At 36.8% G+C, this 20,676-nt stretch overlaps 1 protein-coding gene across 1 annotated transcript in view; it reads left to right on the top strand.

Annotated features, from left to right (window-relative positions):
- The window catches only part of TM9SF2 (transmembrane 9 superfamily member 2), a gene marked incomplete at its 5' end in the record, with an annotated part of 29,588 nt that extends 13,436 nt beyond the window's left edge, over window positions 1-16,152 (top strand). The window contains 11 exons of the mRNA XM_082486838.1: window positions 409-520; window positions 3,062-3,141; window positions 3,236-3,344; window positions 3,468-3,600; window positions 3,846-3,965; window positions 6,193-6,250; window positions 6,907-7,066; window positions 8,595-8,746; window positions 9,736-9,847; window positions 10,465-10,636; window positions 14,758-16,152. Of these exons, the coding sequence (XP_082342964.1) occupies window positions 409-520; window positions 3,062-3,141; window positions 3,236-3,344; window positions 3,468-3,600; window positions 3,846-3,965; window positions 6,193-6,250; window positions 6,907-7,066; window positions 8,595-8,746; window positions 9,736-9,847; window positions 10,465-10,636; window positions 14,758-14,825 (1,276 nt within the window). The 3' untranslated portion in view covers window positions 14,826-16,152. The remainder of the gene's footprint in view (window positions 1-408; window positions 521-3,061; window positions 3,142-3,235; window positions 3,345-3,467; window positions 3,601-3,845; window positions 3,966-6,192; window positions 6,251-6,906; window positions 7,067-8,594; window positions 8,747-9,735; window positions 9,848-10,464; window positions 10,637-14,757) is intronic.
- Between the last annotated feature and the right edge of the window lie 4,524 nt (window positions 16,153-20,676).

Here is a 20,676-nt window from a genome sequence, read left to right as displayed (position 1 = left end):
GCATCTTGTCTTTCCTTTCTTTTGTGTTCTTGGTATAACTGAGCTTGTTGCATTGTTGGTCCAGAATCATGATGAAAGTTTTTTTTTCCAAGAGAAGTTAGTAATTCTGTTGTAACTTTTTGAGCATTTTGGAGTACTCAGACTTTAATTTTTGGTGCTCTGCTTTAGAGACAGTCTCTATAGTTTTCTCTTCTAAAAGAGACAACTTTTGTTTAAAAAGGTCAAATAAAAATATCCTGTGCTTATGACACATTCCTTATGAGTTCTGAAATTTATGAGGCATTAAGAACAATTTTTATATTTAAGGGAAGAATCCTGAATGAAACTGATCCTTTTGTAAGGTGAATTAATTCTTTCCTAAAAGTGTTGTCAGTGAAGCAGCTTTCATTCTGTTTTTTCTTCCCCCAGTTACAAGCATACTCATCCAGACAACCCTGATTGCTCAGGAGTACCTATGGACATAAGTAATAAGGCTAATGGAGAAGTCAAAATTGCTTACACATACTCAGTTTCTTTTCAAGTGAGTACTAAGCTTTCTGTGGTAGTTACCTCTTAAAATTATGCATTAATACTCTGAATTATAAAGACGGACAACCGAAATTATCTCAGAATAGTAAATTTGTGGTTTTAAAATTTGTGGTTTTAAAACTTTACTTGAACTGAAATGTCAGAGATGGCTTGGGATTTAACCACAAGCTTTACAGTTTTGCATACCATCCCACACACTGCATGTGAAATGCATGTGTTTTTTGAAAGAATCATACTTTCCATGTTTACCTGGGTCGTCTGGTAGACTATTTTTCAATCCAAGTTCTTAAGTCTGAGAAATTGTGTGTTGCAGCAAATTACTCTTCTAGATAGGTTGACGCTGATAATTTTCTGCTGTTCTGCTGCAAAAGCTTCCTTCTCTCCAAGGTCTTCCTCCCATGGAAATCTGCAAAAGAGTAGGAAGCTGGTATTCTTTGCTCCTCTATTCTCTACTTAAAAGCAGAGGAACAGTATTTCAGGCAATTGTAAGGAGTTATAATACTTGTATATATCTCATTCTGGTGATGAGCAAGATAGTTTATTTAATTTTATTTTTTTTTTAAAATGGAGTTTGCTGGACAAACTGCTTCCCAAAGTTTCCCACTCTTTTTCCCAAATTGTTTCCCTATTAGTGTGAGACGTCAAAATGCAAGTGACTTGCCAAAAAGAGTGCAATTATAACTAATTGGATTTCATGACTCCTTCTGTATGTTTTGAGGGGATGGCTCAGGCACAGCAGTTCATATTTTCAACCTAAATAATTCTGTGATTCTTCTGGATACTAAGGAGTCTACTCCTTACTGTTGTGGGTTTTTTGTTACTATGGACTTTATAATCAAAATCTTGGCAATGAACAGATTAAAATAATAATAATAATGCACATTTTATTTCTGTTTAACCTCTTTCTTGTTCCAATTGCAAGGTCAGTGGTGTCTTTAAAATGATCGGCCATTGTTATATCAAGGCTGTTCTTATATCTTTCTTAATTCTGGACTTACAGCCTGCTGTAGCATTCAGTTTAGCTGTGGTGAAATGGAGACTAAAAAGTTGATCTTTAAAGTTAGTGGGAGGGTAGCATTGAGTTAGTGTGGGATCCACTGCCACTGTAATAAGGAGTATGTGGTAAAGCACTGATTTTACGATGTCATTACATTGCCATGCGCTTTCCCAGGTATGAACCGCTTTTATCTCTTACAAGCTGTTATAGCAGTGTTTGTAGAATTACCATGATTGTTCTTTAGTAATATACTGTTTTACATGGTAAAGTTCACAATACAATAAATAGTATAAGGAAAATATTCAGAAAGGTTATGTTATGTACAACTTGAAGATTATATTTATATCAGTTATGATGTTGAAATTAATTTGTATACTGAAAAGCAGATACTTCTGGAACCTGTGAGAAGTTAGTAATTAAGAATGGCCTTAGCTTCATGCTACTACATTGTTTGTCTTCAAAAATTGACATGCCCAGCCAGCGCTGTGTGTGTAACTGTCCTGTGCACAATGTTACATCACTTGGAGGTTGTCTTCTGAAGTTCCGTCAGGTTTGCAGATCAGATCACCTCAGGAAGACAGAAAAAAGACAGTGTAGGTATGGGGAAAAATGCAATTCTATCCTAGAATCATTGATACTGGTTTAGAAACTTGTTGCTTGCTTTGAGACCTAGTTTTATTACCTCAGTGAACTAGATATTTGATCTTGGCTAAATTCTTTAATCCACTGTTTTTGATATTTTCAAAACTGGCTTTACTGGAAAGCACTCTTGCTCTTGTATGTTATAAATTAATGAAATAACATCCTGTTAGGAAGACACCTAACCATTTTTATTAATTGATACTAGTGCTTATGGTTTGTTTAATAGCGATCTTCAGAACTGTTTATTCCTTTTTTCATGTTTACTCTGCAAAATAAAACAAAGAAATACTCTTTTTGAAGTGTTTCTGATCAATGAATGTTCAGTCTGAATAAGTATAATCTGTTGAAATGCCTGAAGGAATGATTTATTTCCTTCTACTAACAATGTAAGTTCTGTACTATTGCCTCCCCATCTGTCTTGCAGTATAAGCAGAATGTAACTGGATTGGTAGTTGGTACTGAATTAGGATGTATGAAAGCAAAGGATAATTTGGACAGAGAACTATCTAGAAAGTGGAATATTATGCTGGAGACTATAGCAGAGCTTAGTTTCTCTATGTCTGTGATGTTGACTCACGCTAAAAAATGTACATTCTTATATAATTCTGCTAGTCAGATGAATTAATGTAATTCTTGGAGGGAGGAAGCACAATTAAATTAATTTGATAGGCCTTTATGTCTTAAGAAGACATTCAGAAAATATTTTGGTTTGGATTCTATGGTCAAATCTTAGGTTTGTTTTGGGTAGCTATTATTAAACTGCTCACTTTAAGGCATGCAACATAAAATTTCCTATTTGTCATGAGATTTGCGATTGCTTTGCATGAGCATCAACTTGTAAATTTACAAATGGGATACTGACTGTACCTGAAACTGATGTGTTTACTCTTCCAGGAAGAAAAAAGTATAAGGTGGGCATCAAGATGGGATTATATTTTGGAATCCATGCCTCACACTCACATTCAATGGTTTAGGTGAGAAGAAAGTTTGTCCTCAAGTGTACTGTACTGAAGTGTTTACATTGCAGTGAATGATTAATTATTTTTTAAACTTTTTTTTTTACATTAGTATTATGAATTCCTTGGTGATTGTCCTCTTTCTGTCTGGAATGGTAGCTATGATTATGTTGAGGACGCTGCATAAAGACATTGCAAGATACAATCAGATGGATTCCACTGTAAGTCTAAAACGTACCTCCTAGAATTTATTTGGAATGTATTTTTTTCAGCTAAATATATTTCTGTAACAGGCTATTTAAATGGAAATTTACTCTATTAAAATAGATGTATTTTCTTTATAGGAAGATGCTCAAGAAGAATTTGGCTGGAAACTGGTTCATGGTGATATTTTCAGGCCCCCAAGAAAAGGAATGCTATTGTCCGTTTTTCTAGGCTCTGGCACACAGATCTTAATAATGACTTTTGTTACCCTGTGTAAGTAATAAAGTGGGGAGGAGTTAGTTGAGTACAGATGATTTTTCACTACTAATTGCATGGTACTAGTAAAAGTAAGTTTAGGTTTTTTAATTAGAAATGTCTTAAAAGTCTTAAGGTTAGAAACAGCTGAGCTGATACAGTAAACACACAACTTAGTATACGCAGATTTTAAGATAACTGATGTACTGTCTTTGAGTCATATGCATAGTTACTTTCTAAAATTGTGCATCTCTGCTTCATAGTTTTTGCTTGTCTGGGATTTTTGTCACCTGCTAACCGGGGAGCTCTAATGACCTGTGCTGTAGTTTTGTGGGTACTGCTTGGAACTCCAGCTGGTTATGTTGCTGCCAGATTCTACAAATGTGAGTAAAAGTTATTTAAAATGACAAGGCTTAAGTTCATTAAAGTAAATTATCATCACAGAACTGATTTTTATTTTGCAGTACTGTTTGTAGTTTCCCTTAGGAGAACTTCCCTTGGGGAGTTGGACTAGATGATCTCTAGAGGTCCCTTCCAACTCTGAAAATTCCATGATTCCGTGATTGGGGCAAGTTGGAGAAATGTACTTACCTTAGCAACAGACAACACATACAGAACACCGACATAGTTACATTGGTTTTGATGTGATGGTGCCTAAAGACCCTGAATTGCTCTTGTTACTATGTATTTATGGAATTGGGAAGCAAATTCCATTTCACTGGTACTAAGCTTATTCCATCATACAGTTTTGTACTTCTGTTTCCTACAGCTGGGGGAGTGGTGTTAACTTGCATTTAGTTTTAGCCATCGTTGTTTCTTGGTAACTCCCCCCCCCCCCCCCCCCCAAATCCTGAACCTCTGTTATTGCATGCCTGAGACTTTTCACCTCTTTTTAGCTAGTTCCTAGGTCTTTGGGAGGATGGAGCTTATCAGACTGTGGCAGGGACGCAGGGGGAAGGATTATTAGGTGTTCTGTAGTTGTAGAAGTCAACCCAATGGTGTTTGGGCACCTGACAGTAGTTAGTTGATACTGTTTTCCTTCACTGATCCCAGCTAGCTATTGTTTCAAGACCTGCCTACCAACCTCAAATTGTTTGCTGCTGTACCCTCTGGTTTATTTTAAGGTGAAGCATGCCATTCCACATACAGCTTTTTTTATTTACCTTACTCAAGGTAAAAGACTCCTTATGACTGAGCGAGCTGGATCCTTTGGACTGTTCTAATTCTGGGCTAGAGAGGGAGTTTATTTCAGAACTTCAGCCTGGCAGTAGGCATTGGAGTTCTTTCTTCTAACCATTTTGTAATTTTCATTTGGGGAGAACCTTTGGGGAAGGAAGGTTTATATTTTGTGAGGAGTTTTTCCACAATGGTAGTGATGTGATAGTGAATCATTATTTTTCCTAATCTTCAAGCCAATTAGACTTAAATGGAGCGATACTTTAGGACTAAGAGCATAATTGTATTGAAGGATATTTTGAAGTGTATTGATGGTAAATTGAATCTTGTACCTTTGGTGGAGATGTAGCTAATAATAATTACATTTCATGTTATACTTACTGGGAATCATTTAGTTGATACTTAAATATTATGTTTAACTACTAAGACAGTGAGTGACTGATCCAGAGATGATACTGTATAACATGAGGTGGTCTGTACCCTGTATAGAGCACGTAAACATGAATGTTTAGCCTTATAATATACAAATAAAGTAATGTGAGACATAAACCAAAATGCAATTGAAATGGATATCCAGTTTTAAAAGTTGGGGGTTTTTATTTAATGTTGCATTTAAAGAGTGAAACCTGAGCTGAAATTAAATGGTTAATCTTAATAACTGGTGCCACATTCTATAAAGATTTTAGGAAGAAATAGGAACTTAATTAAAATCACTCGAGCCATAATCATTTCTGACTCTTGAAGTAAAGAAGCACGTCGTTATGGCAGTGCTTAGATGAAATTGTCAGCTTCACTGAATTCCAGCAGGATATTTTCATTTGGAAGTCTGCTGACTAGAATTTTTATTAGTGTAGTGCAAATTCATAAAGATTTTCTTAATAAAGCTATCTTTGGTCTTTTGGTATCACCACTCCTTAATGCTGTTAAGACTCAAGAGAACATCACTACTTCCTGTAAGCATGTTAGTCTTGACTTTCTTGTAAGATTTGTAGACAAGAATTATTTCAAGAAAACTGTTAAGCTTGCTTTTCAAATATTTATGTATTTTTTCCTACTGAAACCTGCAGTCAAATGCGAGAAAGTTTAAACTTCTTAATCACTCCAGGTTTAAACTGTGTTTTAAAGACTTAAAAGTGCTGTAAATCTGCTTCCTCCTTTTAGCAGATAAAGTGGTCAGAGGCCCAGTTTATTTAGTTGGATACTTTTCCTGACCTTGGTCTGAGTTTTTTTCTTTGCTTTGAAGCTCTGTGATTAAGCAATATGATGAAAGAATTCAGTTTTATTACTGAAGATTTAGTTTACTGTTTTTAAACTTGGGCATGATAGCACATTATTTGAGTATTTTCAAGCTAAGTATAACAGGTAAATGAACTGGAAAATTAATAGTTGTGAGATTGATGCATGTTTTGATGACTGTCAAATGTTTTAATACAGCATTTGGAGGTGAAAAATGGAAAACAAATGTCCTGCTGACATCATTCCTTTGTCCTGGGTAAGTTGAGAGTATGCCATGATTAAAAGAATTAAATTGCTTCTCTGACATGCATAGCTAATTTTTAAGTTTCAGCTATACAAGTAAATCTTATTACATCGTCCCTTTATTCCAGAAGCTACAAGAATATCACAGTGCTTTTGACAAAGATGAATATGTTAATGGCATATCTTCCTTAGATTTTTTTTTTTTTTTAGTAAGCATTTGTTTTATTCTCACCACATGAAAAGGTTGATTAAGAAAGAGTGTTATGATAGCAGTAAGTTTTAGACAGGCACGCTTTTTCATTGCTTGCTTTTAATCTCTAGGCTGTTTCTCTGACCACACTGTAGTTGGTCTTATATAGTGTCATATACTGTATAACCACTGTGATAAATTTTTCTACTTAATCACAGCAAGCAGTCTTACCCTGAAGTGTAGTTAAGACAAGCATATATTTGAAATTGCTTAGTTGGAAAGTCAGCTCCTGCTGGAGTTCAATCCCACTACATTAACAAAGAATTGCCTGTTTGACCCCTTCATTTTGCTATTTTGTGTGTGTCATTTGGGTGTAACAGAGATTTACACTAAAATCTTAATACAGTGCTATTGTTTTGTTAACATTATTGAATATTAAGGACTATTTCTGTGCTTTAAGTGTGTTATGTATTTTTCAGAATTGTGTTTGCAGATTTTTTTATCATGAACCTCATTCTCTGGGGAGAAGGCTCTTCAGCAGCTATTCCGTTTGGTACTTTGGTTGCTATTTTGGCACTCTGGTTTTGCATATCTGTACCGCTGACGTTTATCGGTGCCTATTTTGGTTTTAAGAAAAACGTAAGTGTATTTGAAAAATTGTTTTGTAAGTGTGTGTATACATGTGTATACACACATATATATTTTTCATTGTATAGACTGTGACTGAGGTAGCACCAAAGCCAGTTGCATTGTCAGCTCTGGTTCTGTTCAGTTACTGTAAAGCTTCATTAGATATCCAGTCTTGGGATTCCAAGACTTTGATATTCAGCTGGTCATTGGTGGTGATATTTCTCCGCAATGTTTAGGGGCTGTCATTGTATTTGAGTGACTGCTCCAGATAAAGCAGTGATTTGGGCAGTTTTATTTTAATTAGCATGTCTTTCATTGCTAAACAAAAATTAGTTGACCCACTCAAGTCTAAGGGAAAGCAACTTACACACTTCTGGTTTTCCCCCATTTTTTGTTCCTGTCTGCCCTTTACACTGAGAATATGAAATGCTAGAATTCTTGTGAAGTCTCTTTGCATAAATGTTCTGTAAATGGTTATCACTGCTTGGTAGACTTTAATTGGGATTTACTCCTAAACTGATCAATTTTACTTATTTATATCAGGGCTCTTTGTGACATTGGTGACCGAACCTTCTTAAATCGGTTCTTCTTTTTTTTTTTTGCTTATAAAGTGGTTTACTGTGCCCCACAAACTTTAAGATCTGTAAGTTCAGATATTTTTGTGTTCTGTCCTGTATAGGAAGCCAGAGTTACAGCTCTCTGTAGTTCTCATGCAAAACCTTCAGAGAATATTTAAGTGTCTTAGGAGGGACTTTTAAAGTTGATTGTAGTTATCCCTTTTTTCTTAACCAGAATTCAGTGTTTTTTTTCCTGATAACCATGTTGAAATTCCAGCAACCCCCCCTGCATTGTACAGAGGCAGTTCCTTTCAGAAAGCAGGATTTGATAAACTATAAGGCAACGTGACAGGTGTCGCAGATATGTTAAAATCAAATAAGAAAGCAAGTACTTAGCAAGTATCTATTGATGTTTTTGATGTAATCTTTACCAAAGGGGAAAGATGGCAAAGTATGCATTTATCTGCCTTAATTTTTTTTCTCACACCGTGTGTATCTATTGGTTCTGTTTTACCTCAAACCAGGACATCTCTGTATCCAATATTCAGTTAGGATTTAGTGGCCAGATTGAATCCTCTCAGTTTGTAAGTTTACTCTAATACGATTCTCAGAGTAAATCCTAAAAAACAACATACAGGGTTTTTTAGAAGGGGAAAGCAAGAATCTGTACCACCACTAACCCACAGCTGAAAAGTGAGAAATCAGCTCACGCTCTGTAACAGATCACATATAGGTAATCATAAAAAGGGAAGTCCAAAATATCTGTTGCTATGTTTTCAATAACAGCTGTCTTTTAGCTTGTTTGCCTAGTAAATGTTGGTAGGTAGGCTGGTGGTGAAAGCAGATGTATTGGTAGCTGGGTATGCACATGCTCAAAACAAATAGTAGATTTTTGCCACCACTCATTTCAGAGAAAGCAAAAAGGTAGTGCTGCAGTTTGACATTTTATTTATTTAGCAATTTCTTACTTTTGTTTAAAGGCTATTGAACACCCTGTTCGCACAAATCAAATTCCTCGTCAGATTCCTGAGCAATCATTTTATACAAAGCCGTTACCTGGCATTATCATGGGAGGGATTCTACCTTTTGGATGTATCTTTATACAGTTGTTCTTTATTCTCAATAGTATTTGGTAAGTTAACTATTTGAATTTTCTCTGCCGTAAAAAGTGGTAATTTCTTTGTGATTTGACTGATTTTTTTTGGTGATGCAGGCTTCCACAAAAATTTAAATATTAATATCTTTTTAACATTTTGTGGTTTAGAATATACTTGGTGCCTGTCTTGCTTGTTGAGGTATGTAGAGAAGTGGCTGTGATATGCTTAGCAATTTACAGCTGACCTACAATGTTCAAATAGGTAGTTTTATTGTGCTACTCCTCTGACTTCATGTGGAAGTAGCTCTGAAGCTGACATACAGCATATAACTTGAAAGTAGTAAGTATACTAAAATTGACTTGAGGTTTTTTTGTTGTTATTGTTGTTGGGCTAGAAAACTATTACTACACTTGGGAGAAAAAAGAATCAAGAACAAATTTTGTGAAATCTTTATAAAGGCACCAGAGAGTAATTCTCAAAAATAAAGCACCCAAGACTAGTCCAGTATAAGTGAATTCTGATGAGAGCTCATAACACACTGACTAATCTAGTGTGAGAGATTTGTCTTCCTTCTGGCACAATTTAGTTACTGGATCTTGTTAAACTGTTTCTGAACCTTGAATAGGTGCCTTTACCCAATGTAGACAGCTACAGCATTTGACGCTTCTTGTTATTTTGCAGCTCTGCCCCTTTGATTGAAATGTGAGGTGAAATCCAAGTTCTGCTGAAGTCAGTGGAAGAGGTCACGCTGAATTCACTGGAACTGTGATTTCACTCACTATGCCTAGTCATTTCTTTCTCTAAAATCCCAACCAGGAGCATGCTTTGGGCTTGCTTGCTCACTGTTTTCAGACTCAGCTGCCAAGGCTCCTATTCTTCAGTTAGGAAATAAATTAGCCACACAACTGACTACTTCAGTAGGAAGGGAAATACTTAAGATGAAAGTGATGTTACTGCATATGAAGAAATAGTATTAGCATAGTGTCCATTTTAATTTTTATTTCTTTTAAACTCCCTTTTATAGGTCTCACCAGATGTATTACATGTTTGGCTTCCTGTTTCTTGTGTTCATTATTTTGGTTATTACATGTTCTGAGGCTACAATATTGCTCTGCTACTTCCATCTATGTGCAGAGGTAAGAAATATTTTTCAGTATTCATTCCTGATACTGTTTTAAGAATGCTTCCAAAAAAAATTTAAGGCTTTTGTAATTGAAAATAAGTATTCCAGAATTCAACGTAAGCACCGGTACTAGACGAGATGTACTTAAGCCATGTCTTTAAAAAGTGAAGTAGGCTACTTTTGGCTGAACTTGTAACAAATATTAAAACACTGCACTGAGTACTGCTGAGTCAGATATCTCGTCTTTAGATTCTAACTTCTTGTTTGCTGAAGATACTAAACTAATCCATTAACTTTGTTAATCAAAGTGCATTTTGGACATGGCTAACCTTGGGGAAAAAGATCTCTATGGCTGGCAATAGCAAGCCTGGCTTATTTGGGGTTTTAGATTTTTGCCTATTTGATATTGACCTTCAGGTTTCTTATCTCTAATTGTGCAATGGTGTAGCTAAAGCAGTATTGATTATATATAGTTCTTTTTCCTGTAGATAAAAACACTAAAAACTCACTTTTGGATAATGTTATAATAGAAAAAGTAGCTCTGCGTTCAGTAATAGGGTCAGTGCATTAGAGGTGTATGGAATATTACTCATATGTTGTTTGTTTGTTTTTTTTTCCCCACCCTTCTAGGACTATCACTGGCAGTGGCGTTCGTTTCTCACTAGTGGTTTCACTGCAGTTTATTTCCTAATATATGCAATACATTATTTTTTTTCTAAACTGCAAATCACAGGAACAGCTAGCACTATTTTATATTTTGGTTATACCATGATTATGGTTTTGATCTTCTTCCTTTTTACAGGTAAGTATATTGAACCTTATTTTTTTAATTTTGAATCTACCTTTAGCTTTGCACAGTAGAATCCCTGGCAAAACTATTCTTGATGCAGGATTATAAGTTTTTATGTCTTTGACTTTTTCCAGATAGCTGTGTAGCATTTGCAGCTCTCTGTGATCACAAATTTTAGTGAAAGAGATTAAGTGAGGGTGAGGCAAAACTACCGCTAATTTGAGGTGTGGCCTATAACTTCAAATATGACACCTTAAAACATGATAAATACTTCTCCAGATTTCATTCCTATGTTAGTCATGTGACAAAATCAAATTTTTAAATTAGTTGTCTTTGGAGAAACACACTTCAAATCACACAATCAAGTATAGAGTTACAGTGTCAATTAAGGAAAAAATTGCAGCTTTTGTGGAATAGCAGGAAGGAAGAGAGAAGAGTAAAAGTTGATGGAGAATACTCTTTTTTTCTTTATTTCCTCTCCTCTGGAATTTCTTTACCATCTTTCCCAATAGCATTGAAGTGGCACGGGAAGCAGGCAGAATTTCTTAACAGTTTTTTGATGCAGTCTTGCCAGACCTTTGTCATCTTTACTGTGAGTTTTTGGGAAAGCACCTGTCTTAGGTGGTGCATTTATATTTCTTCTTCAATAAGTGAATGAGGTCATAAAATCTTCCGTTGTCATCTTCAGTTCTAAGAGGGAATCTTCAGTCAGAAACACATATCCTTGGTTTGTGGTTGAAGAATGGCAGTGAAAATGCAAGAAGTCTCCTTTCAAACTCTCGTGCAAGAAGGCAGCAACTGCCAACTCCTCAAGAATCTTAGAAATGATAAATTCTGTTCCAGCAGAATATAATCTGTCTTTGTGGACTTCACAGTGCAGTATTTTCAAAACTATTTTGAACTGATTGATGCTTTAAATAATTTCAAGCTCCACGTTCGTGGTGAAGTTTAATGATTCCTAAGGCTTTGATATGTATGTATGTATACAGCTGTACAGGCTATATTTTGAGGCCTCGTAGAACACAAATGGCTTGTCATCGGAGCCTTTAATACGGATCTCACTATAACTATAAGTAGATTTTTCATTTCCAGTTAACGTAGGAGAACAAAAAAAAAAAATCTAGTGGGAAAAGAACTGACATTTGAGAATGGTGTTCATTTTAAGTGTAACTGAATATTAATTTCAAAGACATTACCACTTCAGCTTAGGAAATATTGAAGCTGTTTGTGCACCACGACTGAATGCAGATGATGATGAACAGGAGCAAGAGCCTGCAAGGAGTTTTTTGGGTCATTGCCTGTTAGAAGGAGGGAGTGGGACTTAAGTACGTTATATAATCTCTTTGAAAAGTGATCAAGCTGTGTTCCAAAAGTGGTTAGTTTTATTTTTCATCCTTCTTTTTAAGTCAGTGCAATGTGTTTCAGCATTGCTTGTGTGAACTACAAAATATCCGCATCACCTCTACCTTTATTTATACTTTGTGTACCAGTTAGCAAGTCATTCTGGATGCATAGATCGGAGATTCTGCCTCACTTTCTCACTCTGTCTTGTTTCCCACCATACCTTTCGCTTAACCTTTATTTCTGATCTGGGTTTACTAATAGTCTCATTGAATTACAGAATTTAAGAATGCATGGTTGTTCAACTCGAAATGAATGTGCACTGCTTTATGTAGATCAATTTTAAATGCGGTGCAAACTTAAAGTAGCATGAAAAAATAATTAGGCCTTATATATGTGTAAGGCCAGTTAATTTAGTTTCACTAGTTTTTCCAACAGATATTCAGCATGTCTGCCTTTAATAGTAAACAGTTTTGGCCAAAACCAGAACTGTGTTTACCCTGTTTACTTTGGATGCATGCAGTAATTCTGGAGGGCACACATTCAAAATAAAGGGGATTTATGCTAAATTTTCTATACTGAGACTTGGCTTAGCTAAGGTATCCATATAATTTCCATCTTTTGCCTTTATTCTTTTTAAGTCAGTCATGTCACATGGCATGGTCTAGAGGCATTAGGATGTGTTCTGTGCACCCCCCTTTTCCTTTGCTCACACATTCATTTTCAGTTGATCGGTTGGCTGTGCAGCACCTGCCAGCAGATCTGGGGAGTCCTTTTCAGGGTAGGTTCACAAGTGTGCAAAGAAGAGGTGTTTTAGTCTCAGACCCCTGCAGATGCTTTCTGTCATTTGTATGTAATTGGGACAGTGGAGATGTGAGTTATGCTGTGCAACTTAAACTGAGCTTTCAGAGTTTGTATGCTTTTGTTTTTTGAAATTTTCAGTTTCTATATTGAAGTTAGGGGAGAATACATGTGAAGTTAACCAAACGGTTAGACTCTGAAACACCATAGGGTTAATGATTTTTTTTTTTTTAATCTACTTCCCACAAGATCAAGTGCAAATTATCCTTTAATTTGAGGAAATAGTCCTGTTTCTTAAGATTTAAGAATGATTTTTTTTTTTTAATCTACTTCCCACAAGATTAAGTGCAAATTATCCTTTAATTTGAGGAAATAGTCCTGTTTCTTAAGATTTAAGAATAATTTTGTCCGTTTAGGTTGATAGGCATTCAAAGACAGGTATGTTCAGTTCTCTGAGGTTTACCAAAGTGCTTTGAGATAAGGTTTTACAGAAAGCTAGAGGCTGGGTGAAGGGACAGGCAGTTAGTTCTTCTCCAGTTTCTTAAACGAAAAAGCATATTAGCAGTTTAGCAAAAACTGCTGCTAGAGGCAACCGACTTCCTGTGTCAGGATGATAAAGAAGCTAGGAAGAGAAAATCATAATTGTTATATCAAAACTATTCTGCTGCTGCTTACTCATCTGTTAAAAATCGTCAGTATCAGGAAGGGTTTTGACAGTGCCCTGCTGCTATGTCAGTGTAACACATGCTTCAGGCGCTTGCATCCATACTGCATTCCAGGTCATTGATCAGACTCAGCAGGCAAAATACCGGGAGCTACATGACAAATCTTTGATTCACAGCTGGGACCACAACTACGTATCATAGTAAATGAGTCAGTTAGACATCAGTAGTTTAGCAAGCGTGAAGGAAAAAAAAATTACCGTAATATCATTCATGGTTCCTTCCAAGCTTGTATAGTGAATGAGTTAGCATACAACTTGCGTTATGCCTCTTATCAGATCTAAAATAAAGACAATTTTTTTTTCTTTAAAGGACTTACTGGCTCTTGCATAAGTTAAGGCTATGATTTTAGAAGAGGTACTCGGGCAAAAATCAGATCATTTTCAGGGTTTTTTTCCTGCCCCAGTTTTTGTGGGAAATAAAGGTTCCTGTAATAGGTGTTCTGAGCTGCTGTTAAGTCCGTTATCGTTCTTACTGTGGCTACATTTTGAAGTAATCCAGTTAGATTAACAAGGCCCAACTATACTAACTACTTCGCATTCAAAAGAATATTTTTGTTAAAAACTTCTGTTGGAGTTTCGCAAAGAGAAGGCATGCAGCTATTTTTCTTCGGCTAAAAGGATAAGTTGTCAGGGAAACAGTCTTTGTCCTTAAATTTCAGTTCAAGTTTGCTTATATCTTTTGACTTATTTTTAAGGTATGTAGCACGTTTTCATTAAGTACAAGTTGCATAGTAACTACACTATGGTTTGAAACTTCCATTAACTTGATTTGCACAGAAATAAAGGTAGTACTCTTAATTTTCCAAGATCTTAAAGTATAAGTAAGACATGCAAAGTCCTTATGATGCTGTCAATCTAATAGGTTTATTAAATATAATAACAATATTCTGACTAGCTGAGCACATCATGTAACATGTGTGTGACTAGTCACTGAGGAAGGGTAAAATGGAGCGATATGAAGGAGTTGGACAGGGGAATAATGAAACAACAAAGAACAAATACACAGGAACATCTTAAAATGAGTCTTCATGTCGTCAGCTCTGTCATTGTGAAAATGATGAGATACTTTATGCAGTAGTTGATGCCTGTAAAGACCAGGTACTGTCTGTAACTTTCTATTATCTGATGTGATGGATGTACTGAAGACTAATGGTAGCAGATTGCATATACGTATGTCCTGATTTATGAGCTACAGACAGAAATTGATGTCCTGTGTCAGTTTTCCTAAGGCGTAACTTAACTTTTTTTTTTTTTCTTTCTTTTTTAGGGACAATTGGATTCTTTGCATGCTTTTGGTTTGTAACCAAAATATACAGCGTGGTGAAAGTTGACTGAAGAACTGTAAAGCATTAACACAGAGGAGGTTCAATCTTCATTAATGTAACTTAAAGACCTGGTCTAGGTGATGAACTTGAGCTTTATCAGAAGTATTGGCTTCCTGTTCTTTGAGAATGATACTGAATATGCAGCTGCCCCAAACACTTTTTCCACTAACAGTTTGTATTGTGACTTAACCTGTTTTCATTCAGATCTTAATGAAGATGAGAGTTATGATATTTATGCATTTGTAAATACAAGTATACTTTAAAAGAACTGTTAAATTCTAATGGCAGTATAGAAGTGGCTGTATTACACAAATTAATGATACTTCTGATCAAAGTACAATTGTAAATAGGTTTTTCTAGCTTGGTAGGTGGGATGAATTATTTTTCTTTGAGGGAAATGAGAACTTTTTATTATGCTGACTTTGAAGGATGACTCTTAAGAAGTGTTGCTTTTAGTTTGGGTGTGATTTTTATTTTTTACTGGTGTTACGTCCACAAATATTCTGATTTCTGTGACTTCATTAGTTTCAGTGTTCTTGGCCTTTTAAACTATGTGCCTCTGAGTCCTTGAATTTATAAATTCATAATCTAATAAATATTGTAAAAATGTCTTCAGTGGCTCGTTACATATTATAAGTTCATAAAAATATGTAAATACAATTATATTGAAGATCAATGCTTAAAGTTTGCATAGAGTATTTTATGGCATTTTCTATGGTTTAATGTATATTGACACACCCTTAGATCTGCAAGAAATGGTTTTTGTGCTACATGGCTATAACACAGAAATGTGATTGTGGCGCATGAGATTTAAATTATACACACATTTAACAAAACCACTCTGCAGCATTAATCCAGTCCTTAACCCAGATACATTTTCAGAGATTGCTATGGAGTTGTCAGTATGTTGAGAAGATCTTATAACGCATGAGTCAGCATTCTCTGCTGATCTTGCTTTTAAAAGATCTCAATGATACATATTCTATACGGCAACTATTGCTGATTGTACTTAATGTAGGTTAAAAAATGAAAGAAAATTACTATTTTTGCCTTATATTAAGAGACTAATGTCGATTTTTGGATGACTAGCATTAAACCTATATTTGCTCTTTTGGAAAATGGAGTATTTTGTTCATATCTTGTCTGATAATTTTAGACTCGTAACACAATTTGGCTTTTGGCATGTTTTCACAAGCCTGATAAAACTGTATTTAAAATTAAACTTCATGTACCAATTGCCATTCATAAGGTTGGGGTTTTTTATTCTTATCAGTTTACTTTTCTAAAAGACCTTAACCTAACGATGCTTGAATATTGAACCCAATAAAAATATCTTTGGTTAAGGTAACTTGTCATTATTAACCTCCTAAAAGTTGGCACATAAAAAGGCTTCAGGTGACATTTCCTCAATTGCTGGGTTCCCCACCCCCTCCCAGATGAACCACAGCGCTCTCGTGCTCTGCCTGTCCCCAACCACAGCGCTCTCTGTTCACGTGTGGACAGGTTTGTTCTCATGCTCCTCCCCACGTGCAGTCACTAGGAAATGCTGATTTCAGATGAATCTTCCATGTTTTATGTTCAAAACAGGAAAAGGGTTGAGTGTGGTAAGCATTTGTTCTTTCCTAATGCAGTGAGCTGTATTGTGACTCTTGGTTTATATTTTTAAAAGTATAAAATGGAACATGCTTGATATCCCTGGTTTTGTGAACACCTACTGTATGTATAGTCACTGCTCAGAATCATTTGTTCCACAAATGGGAATGCTTGGTTTGAGAAACATGAATCAGTTGTCTGTTATTGAAATATGATTATAGTAGGTGCTCAATAATTTCATTGTAGTTATATGAAAACAGATTTTTGTAATGTATTTACAACTGCTGTTTAAAAATCAGATTAACAGAAGTGAGATGTAGCCCCTGTAGTATGTATATGGGTTTGAAACTGATGAGTGTACTTCCCTTTTTTTTTTTTTTTTTTTTTTTTTTTTAAACGGACTCCTTGAGCAGTCATGGCAGCTTCTCAAGTATCTTATTTTCACCTTTAAAAGGCAGTTTGTGAACTGTGTCATTATCTTCTGGAGTCCTACTGCATACACAATTTTTTAAGCAGCCTTGCCTTGTAATAATTGCAGCTGGTTTGAAATTTGAAATAGTTAGGTTTCAGTGTGCAGTACTCGAGACAATCCAGAAAGTTTAATACATCACAGATTTCACAGAAGAGCTCTTCTAAAGCTGTCCCCTCCTTTGAAACCCGTTATTGCCTCAGATAATCTTAAAAGTTTTTCTTGCATTTAAGCTGCTGGTTTGTGTTAGGGCATCCAGATGTTCTACTTCGTAGCTTATCTGTTCTTCAGGAAGATCTCTTGGGAGGCCTGGGGTTTTGTCTAAGCTTTCAAAATACTGACCCCTTCCAAAATCTTTCTATACTATGAGACATTTTCTTAAAATGCATTAATTGCACGGGTAGCTGAGAAAATGTAAATTAATTTTAATTAATTTACCCCTAATTATAAGGAGTTTTCAACCAGGAGAAGAGAAGGCTTCGAGGAGACCTAATAGCAAGCAGCTTTTCAGTATCTAAAGGGGGCCCACAGGAAGGCTGGAGGGGGACATTTACAAGGGCATGTAGTGATAGGATGAGGGGGAATGGCTTCAAACTGGAAGAGGGTAGATTTAGTTTAGACATTAGGAAGAAGTTTTTCACTTTGAGGGTGGTGAGGCACTGGAACAAATTGCCCAGAGAAGTTGTGGATGCCCCATCCCTGGAAGTGTTCAGGGCCAGGTTGGATGGGGCTTTGAGCAACCTGGTCTAGCAGGTGGTGTCCCTGCCCATGGCAGAGGGGTTGGAACCAGGTGATCTTCAAGGTCCCTTCACCATTCTGTGATTCTAACAGGAAGGTTAAGAGGTAGGAATAAATGGCTGAGCTGCATGAAGACATAGCAAATTTAGACAAAATATAACACTTCAGGGCAGTGTTAACTTTTTGGTGGCTGGTAAATAATTTAAAAACTGGTTCTTCAGAAGCTAAAAAAAGTGACCATCATTGCCAAATTTAGCCTGAAAGTAATCCTCAGTCCTAGTCGGGTTTTGAAAACATGATATGGGAGTTGGTGGTTTGGTCCTCTTTCTCTAAGAAAGAAGAAATAAAAAAGCAGCTTTACAGCAAGCTGTATCTCATGGCAAGCTACCTGGTCCATCTGTAGCCTGGTAGCTTCACTTCTTATTGAAATGTTCAGCTGTGTTTGAACAGCCCTGAAGTTCTTAGATTTTTGCTGACATACAGATCGCCTGTGCCCTCAGCTACTTTGCTGGCAGCTTGCAACCATATCACAAACATTACTTGCCTGTGAGCTAGTCGTGGACAGTACCTTCGTGGGGTTTGTGCCATTTTTAGGTAAAAGGCAGTGAGGGATGACTGGGGAAAGCTGAAGTCATTAGTGCTTGCTGCTTACCTTTCTCCTGTTTTGCAGTTTTGGCCTAGGATTGCTTGAAAAGGGATTTCCTTATGTTTCAATCCTCTGTCTGCCCCATAAGTGCAAAGAGCAGTGATTACCCTACCTGCCTCTTGCAAATAGCACAATCCTTCTGCATTTGAAAACCCAGCTATCCAGAATGTGCGTGGTTACAGGTACGATGCAGGTGTAGCACCAAGCACAAAGGTGTAGACAGCCTTGTGGAACCTGTAGGTGTATTCCCATGTTTCTGTACCACCGCTTATTGTCCCTTTGGGGCTTGGGACATTCCGAGCGATGGTATCGCGCAGAGGTCCATCAATATTTGTGGATGGAGAAGAAAGCCTGTCCTGTGTGTGGTGGTGAGAAGAGGTAGGTGAGCTGGCTGGTTGTTGGATACTGAGGTGGAAGGAATGTAACAAGTTTCTCTGCAATTGCCTGAAAAATCCTTGAAGTGGGTACTTTAGTCCCGTCATGGGGAGTACCTGTATCTTCTGCAGGAAAAGTAAGTCCGGAAGAGAAGTGAGGAAGAGAGGGCGAACAGGGTAGAATTCAGGCAGGCATCTGTGGCGCTCAGTTATACTGATCCGAAGAACCGCCTTGAAGGGACAGAAAACACGAATCAAATCCTGTTTGAAGTGACGTACAAATCAAAAATGTGAAATGTTGTGGATGAGAAACATCGTTTCATTAATACTAGTAAAGGCCAAAATACCAATCTCTAAATTAGGAGAAGTAGGCTGGACAACGTCTGTACTTCAGGCAAGGTAGGGGAGGAGCGTGAGAGCTTGAAAGGGAACAGTGGGGGTTTGGTGTGTCTGACTTTGATCAGCAGAGTGTGAAATTGTGGCCAAGTATTTCTGCAAAACTTTGTGGGGTTGCTGGGGAGGGCTTGCTGCAGCCAATCGTGACCACATTAGCAGTGCACAATAAACACTGAGGTTGCTTGGTGAATTGTTGTTACTCGGCTGATAGAGATCTTGACTTCTACAGGTAAGGAATAAGTCACGTTCAAGTACGGTAAATCCTTAACAGCTGGGAGAAGTTTTTGTATTTGATGGTTGGTAAATATTGTCTGTTATTGTTATGATTGAATGTTACTGCAGTGTTAGATTTAGGGTTTTTTCCTGCTCCAGCTACCCCAAACATCAAATTGTGCAAGCTAGAACTTTGATAAGCTTAGCTGGCGTGAGATACATGTCACCATGTCTTTATGCCATGAAGTTACGTGTTGGCCTCTTTCTGTGCCTTACGAGTTTGGGCAACAGCTTTGTTTCTGGGGGCAGCTGTGTCTCCTCTTCATAATTGTTCTTAAAAGTTACTGCTTCTGAAATGATGTGTTCATCTAAGTTACTTCTCTCAAATCCCTGCTTGCTGCCTTGGATTAATTACTCGTCATTGTTTAGAGAATGATGCATATTCTGCAAAGAAAAGTTTCATCTGTGTTTACATCCCTTTTTTCCTTTCAGCTACTGTTCCTCCAAAAACTCCTCTTGCTTCCGATAATACTCCCAGCTCTTGCTCTTGGAGCTCATCACAACTAAGTATTTTCTTACAGAAAAGAAGATTACTTGTGCAGAGATATTCTAGTCTTCTCCCAGATATGCTGTTTCCTACAATTCACCTCTAATTTCATTTTTTATTCTCAATATCCCACCGTTTCTCCTTATGCCAGACAGTCAATAACAATCTACTTATTTATCTATCTCCATAAACCTGACTCCTGAAATATCTCTCCTATTACCTCATATATTGACTTTGGGTACGTGTGTGTACCCAAGTGTGTGACACTTCAGACTAAAGCATAAATCTTCAGGGACTACCGAGAGACTTGATTTATCGGTTGATTATTGTATAGCTGCCATCATGCATTTTCTTTCTTCTTATTTGAAACACCTGGAACTCACTGCTGATGGGATGAGAGGAGTTAACTGCTCGTAAATCAGATATGCTGGAAGATTACGAACGAAACCTGTCACCTTTGGGTGATGGCACGTCCTTGCTGCTTCTCAGTATTCCAGCCCGTTCAGTGAAAATGCAGTTTACGTTCTTCTTTCCCTCAGAGGGATTTTGGCATCCCCTGCTGGCCACAGCACGTATGGACTTCTGAAGTGCAGGAGCAGAGTTAAGGGTATGACCGGAAGAGTTACCAAAGCACATTACTTGGGAGTGGGGTGTATCCTTAACATTATATCTTTGAATATGTACGCTAATTTCAAAGTTTCTGGAAGCAGGTGGCCAAAAATAACAGTAATCATACAAATAAGTTATCTGCGAAGATGTAAAAATGTGTCTCCTGCATCTACTATGGGCATGCAGCTAGCGAGGGTTCTTCAGAATGAGCGGTATTTGAGACATACAGGTTCCTGTTCACACTCGGGCACCCACTCTAATACCTTCAGACAGGTT

The sequence above is a fragment of the Vanellus vanellus genome (genome assembly GCF_965231255.1).
Source record: "Vanellus vanellus genome assembly, chromosome: 1".
Lineage (NCBI taxonomy): Eukaryota > Metazoa > Chordata > Aves > Charadriiformes > Charadriidae > Vanellus > Vanellus vanellus.
The sequence above is the reverse complement of the archived record's forward strand: the minus strand, read 5'-3'. Positions and strand labels throughout refer to the sequence as shown.